General features: G+C 43.8%; 1 protein-coding gene across 7 annotated transcripts in view; it reads left to right on the top strand.

Moving 5' to 3' along the window:
* The window catches only part of bin1b (bridging integrator 1b), a 34,678-nt gene that overhangs the window by 18,186 nt on the left and 8,992 nt on the right, over positions 1-7,500 (top strand). For 5 of the 7 annotated variants that reach the window (XM_056594683.1, XM_056594684.1, XM_056594686.1 and 2 more), the window contains 4 exons: positions 612-697; positions 1,520-1,595; positions 1,903-1,958; positions 5,851-5,895. In XM_056594683.1, the coding sequence (XP_056450658.1) occupies positions 612-697; positions 1,520-1,595; positions 1,903-1,958; positions 5,851-5,895 (263 nt within the window). The remainder of the gene's footprint in view (positions 1-611; positions 698-1,519; positions 1,596-1,902; positions 1,959-5,850; positions 5,896-7,500) is intronic. The other 2 variants (XM_056594685.1, XM_056594689.1) reach the window with 1 other exon arrangement.

Genomic DNA, 7,500 nt, shown 5'->3' with positions numbered 1-7,500 from the left:
ATTTTTTGCCGTTTGCAATTTTAATCTAGATTAATCTAGATTAATTCCAAAATTAATCTAGATTAAAAAAATATATCTATGCCCACCGCTAGTTTTTTTATACAATAACAAAATGGTCATATAAGAAAAATGGGCAAACTGCTCCAAATTTATTGGCCAATATTTCTCAAATGGAACTAAGTAAAATAAATACTTTCGATGATTTTTGTGAGGCTTGGTCTAAAGATTTTATGTGGCGATTTTGGTGAATTTGTGATTATTTTTGAAGCCTGTGATTATTTTCATCATGTTCAGCTTTAATATGAAATCGGGGAAAAGGGTTTTATAAATGCGCATAAAAGCCTAATTCATGATTTTTTACAATTGCGCCACCTTTGGGTGCAGTACCACAAATTTGGGAAATTTCAAGAGTTTTTGAATTACGGTATAGGCTGCAGTATGAATTTTACAGAATTTGAGGGAATATGAGGGAATTATTAGGGGTCGCTGCTCGGACCCCTAATAATAATTAAAATCTGATTATTAACTTATCTGCATCGAGGCGGAATCGCTCTAGAGAGAATCGCGATGCAATTCTTTTTCCCGACCCTAATGATGACGGTCCCCCCTAGGCTGAAGAGGAGCTGGGCCGCGCCCAGAAGGTGTTTGAGGAGCTCAACGTGGAGCTGCAGGACGAGCTCCCCGTTCTGTGGGACAGGTGACCCCCCCCCCCTCCTCCACCACCTCCTCCACCCCTCCTCTTCCACCTCCACCTCCTCTTGGTCCTATATACCTCCTCCTCCACCTCCTCCACTCCATCCACTCTTTCAACTCTTCTAATCACCTCCCCCTCCTCCACACATCTCCTATCATTCATCTCTTCCATTCACCACCTCCTCCTCCCCCTCGTCCTGCTCCTTACACCTCCTCCTCTGAATCATCTCTTCCGTTCACCACCTGGTCCTCCACCTCCTCCACGCCTCCTCTCCCTCCCCCTCCTGCTCCTCCACATCTTCACAACCTCCTCTCCATCATCTCTTCCATTCACCACCTCCTCCTCCAGCTCCTCCTGCTCCTCCTCCTCCTCACACCTCATCCTCTCCATCATCTCTTCCATTCACCACCTCCTCCTTCTCCTCCTGCTCCTCCTGCTCCTCCTCCTCCTACACATCTCCTTATATCAATATTCTCTTCCATTCACCACCTCCTCCTCACCCTCATCCTGCTCCTCCCACCTCCTCCTCTGAATCATCTCTTCCACCACCACCTCCTCCTCCAACTCCTCCTGCTCCATCCCTCCATTCACCACCTCCTCTCAAACACATGTTCACGAGATCACACGCAAAATCGACTGTGTAATCCTGCGACTTGTATTGTATTTTGTTGTGTGGATAGCTCACAAAATGGTGTGTGTGTGTGTGTGTGTGTGTGTGTGTGTGTGTGTGTGTGTGTGTGTGTGTGTGTGTGTGTGTGTGTGTGTGTGTGTGTGTGTGTGTGTGTGTGTGTGTGTGTGTGTGTGTGTGTGTGTGTGTGTGTGTAGTCGTGTTGGCGTGTACGTTAACACATTCCAGAATCTTGCCAGCAATCAGGAGAAGTTCCACAGAGATATGGGCAAGGTGAGTGTGTGTGTGTGTGTCTGTGTTTGCGCATGCTTTTTTCCGTACATGAATACTGTGTGTGTGCGTGTATCTGTGTGTGTTTGCGTCCGTGCGTGCGTTTGTGTTTATACGTACATTTATACATGTGTGTATGTGTTTGTATGCTTGTACGAGTGTGTGTGTGTGTGTGGGTTTGTGTGTGTTTGTGTGTGTGTGTTTGTGTGTGTGCATGCTTGTACGTGTGAGTGTGCGTGTGCGTGTGCGTGTGCGTGTGTGTGTGTGTGTGTGTATCTTATCTCCAATGGTGTATTCTCTTTGTCCACAGCTCAGTCAGAACCTGAATGATGTTATGACCAAGCTGGACGAGCAGAGACTTGACAAGTAAGTCAACATACTCGCTCCCTGCCTCTTTATCCATGGCAACGCAACAGCATCAGCATCATTTTTTGAAAGTACCTTAGAGGGGCTTTTGGAAATATGACGCTTTAACTGTTAAACAGAAAGATGACAACTGCATGAATGAAATATGTTTTCGATATTATATATATACTACTACACTACTACCGTTCAAAAGTTTGGGGTCCCTTAGAAATGTCCTTATAAATATGTATATATATATTAGTGCTGTCAGTTTAGCACGTTATTATTAACGCTCTTTTGGCTTTGCAAACGTTGTAGTTTTTTCCCCTGCTGTCTAGCAACAACTAGTCACGTTATAAAAACTACAACACCATACCGGATCTAGCTACAACGGAAACAAAACAACCAGCACGCCTCACAAACTTGTTGGGGCAAGCAAGGATACGGCGCGGGTGAAAAACTCCTTAAAAGTGTGTGTGTGTGTGTTTGTGTGTCACTCTCTTCGAGGCTGGGCCCCATTTCCCGATAACGATGGATCTTCGCTCGTACGATCATTCTCCCGATGGATCTTGCGATCCATCGATAATTTCTTTGGAGCGTTTCCCGAAACTCCTCTTAACGTGAACGCGCATTCGCTGCACTCACGACGTCGTAGGATTGTAACTGTCTACTGACACGGTGAAATGGGCTCCGTAGGAGGGGGAGACGCAGGAATGTCGCAGGAAAATTGTTTTAAAAAGGGTTAAAATATATCCCCATCAAGGACAACAGCAGAGTAGCCTACGAAAAAAATAGACTGCAATTATATGAATGCTAAAGACATTAAAACACAATTGATTAGGCTTAAACCGACATATATCAGTCCTAATCCTGAATGCACTGTGCGTTTCACGGCATTTCCCCCCCTGAAATAATTCCATATGACAAAAAATTAAAAATAGCTTGTGTGACAACTACATTTATCTTAATGGGCTGATTTCTGAAACATGCTTTGCGCAGCAAAGAGAGCCGACTTAATCTGATTCCGCATAAGGGTTTCCTTGATTGATAATTTGATTGGCTATAAAAGCCCCTCCGGAAATAGGGTAAGGTATGTATTGATGAGGAATACAACGAAGCCCACCGTCTGGCCCGGTGCATCGTTGAGCACACCATCGGGAGGTGGAAGTTGCGCTTTGCACAACATTGCAGCTAAGGCTGGGGTGGCATTGCTTGAACCGGAGGACGTTGAGGACGATGACGATGAGGAAGATCGGTGTGAGGACGGCCTCCCTCATAACTACGCGGCTGGTTTTCTTGCGCGTCGAAGAGTGATTGAGACTTTTTTTTAACCCCCTCCACCCTCCCTCATGTCACTAAACATTCATCCCAGCCTTCATCCCAGCCTTTTGCCTGCTCCTTTGCTTGTTTTCTATAATTTTTTTTATTTCTTTCTTTTTTTTGTTAATTTTTTTTATTTCTTTATTTTTTATTTTTTTTAATTGTTTTAATTTATTTATTTTTTACATTATTTTATGCTACGTTTTATGAGTAGCCTATGTCAGTCTGCACAAATCCCCCCACTTTCTCTCACACATTTTGAGTGCCCTGCCTGCGCAAACATTTTCTGGACTGTCCCGTTTTATTTTGGCCATTTTAACATCTTTATTAATAAATTAATTAATAATCTTTATTAATTACCAAACTAAGAACATAAAGGCGCAATGCGTTTTAATAAAACGCATCCAATAGACGGAATGTCCGATGGTGTCGCCACTGAGGCTATAGCTGACGATGCTCTTAGCGTCCTACGAGTACCTACGAGCACCCCTGGAGTACTTGTTAGCTACGAGCATTTTCAAGACGTTCGTTCCCCACGATGCTTTCGGGAAACGCGGTGAAAACTCTACGATGCCCTTTCGACTAGGGATGCACCGATCCGCTTTTTTCACCTCCGATACGATACCGATATCTGAGGTTTAGTATCGGCCGATACCGATCCGATACCGATATAGAAAAACAGCGCGAAATGATGGCTACAAACTGTAAGTTTCATTGAGGGGAAAAGACTGGGATCATGAGACTTGACTTAAACATTTCATGTTGCATGTAGCCGTGGAGCTTGCTGGCTTAGGTAAAGTGAAATAGCTCCAGATAGCAGATCCTTTTGCTCGCTCCATTTTGCAATCACTGTAGGCTCCGCACGGCGTGTTGCTTGTTTATGACGTCACTCACAGCGCACAGCATAGAAACTGAATAGATCAGCCAATAGATAGATAGATACACTTTTATTAATCCCGTGAGAACATTTTCGTGGGAAATTCAATTATCAAAGCAGCAAGGTAGTAGGAATAGGATTCAAGTATGTACATAAACGTAAAAAAAAAATATATATATATATATATATATATATATTTTTTTTAAATATGGATCGGCCCATTTGTCACCGATATCCGATCTAGAAATTTCTTCAATATCGGTACCGATACCGATACAAATATCGGATCGGTGCATCCCTACTTTCGACGCACTTCACGATCCACTTAGGCTAACGACGCTTTCGGGAAACGGGGCCCTGCACGAGAGTTCAATGTTGTCATTAGCTGTTTCGTCTTTCTGACCAATCGCAGTTCAAGGCCCACCTGGACTGTACCACTCCGGGAGGGCCCGCTCAGTTTCTCCCCTCTAGACAAAATCGACTTGGTTGCGACATCGACAGTTTGTGAGTGTTGCGTCTGTTGAGTGAGTGAGAGGTTGAAGACGCACTGCTCAGGCTGCCGGACGGCGCTGCAAGGAGCTTTTATAAATGCAATATTGTTATCCCGCAGTAATCAGCCTGACAGCCCCGAAACGTTAACAGCCCACCGGAAATTCTCCCGACCTCCCGATTACCACTGCGCCACCGTGTGTGTGTGTGTGTGTGTGTGTGTGTGTGTGTGTGTGTGTGTGTGTGTGTGTGTGTGTGTGTGTGTGTGTGTGTGTGTGTGTGTGTGTGTGTGTGTGTGTGTGTGTGTAGGCATTATTCGATAGCCTGGTAATGTGTATAGGCCTTCGTACGGTAGGAATATTCATACTGGTTTAAATAATAAATGTTGCAGTATTTCCCATCTTTGCTGTGCAAAAGTTTTGTTCGAAAGTTCAGTGATTGAAACAAATAAAAGCCTGGGCTATTCAAGTTTTACGGTAGGCCAACCACTGTCATGCACTTACCCGATGTCAAGTGGACCGGGTTGAATTCACTGCGGGTCTCTCTTCTTACTGTCCTTCTCAACACTCTTTGATCTCTCTAAAAGGCTAGCAGCACCAAATCAAGCGATATTTTGAATAGAAAAAAAAGTGTGATTAATCGCGAGTTAACTATGACATCAATGTGATTGTCATGGCCTAGGGTAACCAGACAATGATGGAGGACAGAGGCGTGGTTCCAGTTTCACAATGATCACGGTTTATTTGACAACATAACAAAAAGGAGATCAAAACGTCGCAGCGTGGCAAGCAGGTAGAGATGCCAAAAAGGAAGGGGGTTGACTGCTGGAACAGGGCGCACCATATAGGCCACCAACGCGGCGACTCCGCCCCTCTTCATCAGTCCTAATTGGGAGACAGTCATACCAGTCCAAATTGGGAGACAGGACAATCATAGGCAAGGCCTTGCGGCCGTCACAGTGATTAATCGCGATTAAATATTTTAATCCCTTGACAGCACTAATATATATATATGCATTTCTGTGTGACGATTCGAAGAATAATTTCTTTCAGCCATTAGTCTGCAGGATTTTTGAAAATTAAAAAAGAGATGACCTAATATTTTGCGAGCTTTCAACAGAATTGTACGCGCACCACAATCCAATGGCAAAACAATTAGCTTTACATTTTTGACTCATCGTGCAGTTTAAACTGACAGTAACCGTCCTAACGTCGCCCCCTACTGCAGAAAGAATGGTAGTGCCTCGGTGAAGCCAGAAGAGGCCAGCAGCAGGTAGGCCAGTGTTGTGCGTCGGCCATTTTGTCAGCGCAACAACAAGCCGTCAGGTGTGATTGGTGCATACGTCTGTCGAGTGACGAGAGAAGGCCGCGTTTTACCCCTCGTTGTTAACATACTAACCGTAGCCACCTGACCCAATTGCATTAAAAGTCGCGACAAAATCGTCCAATGGATGACTTTTGTTGTACAAACTGCATTTCGTTAGTCTCATAGCATAATCGATATTGTTAGCCTCATAGCATAATCTATATAGTTAGCCATATAGCCTAATCTATATCGTTAGCCTCATAGCATGATTGATATTGTTAGCCTCATAGCATAACCTATATAGTAAGCCTCATGGCATAATCTATATAATTAGACTCATAGCATAATTTATTGAAAAACATAACTCTGCCCCTTTTTCGAATAGCATAATCAATATCGTTAGCCTCATAGCACGATTGATATCGTTAGCCTCATAGCATAATCTATATAGTTAGCCTCATAGCATATTTTATATAGTTAGCCTCATAGCATAATTTATTTAAAAACATAACTCCGCCCCTTTATCGATACCATCGCATGATTGCTGGATAGCAGATTTCCTACCCTGGTTACGAAAATACATTTTTGCGGATGCGTCTAATCCCGTTTGCTGTGTGGTTCTGTGTCACTGCATTTGTGTGTGTTTGCTTAACATATGTCTCATATCTCTTGAGCTGCTCTGATCTGTGCTGTGCTGACAAGTTTATCGCATGAAATATGCATTTAATCACCATCAAAGCTGCAGTCACGTGACCGCGTGTGAGATGACCTTGTATAAACTGAAGTATTAATAATAATAACTCATTTTATTTATATAGCGCTTTCCAATGACCCAAAGACGCTTACATTGAAGGGGGGGACCTAACTCACCACCACCAGTGTGTAGCACCCACTTGGGTGATGCACGGCAGCCAATCTGCGCCATAAGATCACCACACACCAGCTTGAGGTCGAGAGTGAGGGAATTAATGAGTCAGCCATTTGTAGAGCATGATTATTAGGGGGGCCTAGCCTGGTTGGGTCAGGACACTGAACTATTATAACTTATAAGGCAACTATTTCTTTATTACGCCCCATCACACCCCATCAACCTATTAGGCAGGGACCTGATAGGTTCCCTGCAGATCACATTGGCCTGCGAGAAACACACGGTAGCTCAGCATAGATGACCTGCTGAGTGTCTCTCAACGCGTGTATATACAATTCCCCTCCTTTTGCCTCATAGTTACCATACCGAAACTTTTCGAAATGAAGTCAGTTAAAAGCGATCCTGATTCAATTACCTTTTCTAAAAGAACACGACACCCCTTCAAAGTTCCAGCCGTACTTGAAGAGTGTTCACACACGTTGTAAAGTGAACTTAACAGCTGGACCTTCACCGTTTATCCTGCAGTGATATGCTGCCACCTAGTGGCGGTGGGGACGTACGACCACAATGTGTCACCTTCAGTATCTCTCGTCGGTTTCTCCTAATCACTTTCTCTTGCTCGCTTTCTCTCGTTTCTTTTAATACATATTAATCATGAATCAGTTATTTGTTCTTCGCTCCCCTCGCAGTCTTTCTACATTGAC

The sequence above is a fragment of the Gadus chalcogrammus genome, chromosome 7 (assembly GCF_026213295.1).
Source record: "Gadus chalcogrammus isolate NIFS_2021 chromosome 7, NIFS_Gcha_1.0, whole genome shotgun sequence".
Taxonomy (NCBI): Eukaryota; Metazoa; Chordata; class Actinopteri; order Gadiformes; family Gadidae; genus Gadus; species Gadus chalcogrammus.
The sequence above is the reverse complement of the archived record's forward strand: the minus strand, read 5'-3'. Positions and strand labels throughout refer to the sequence as shown.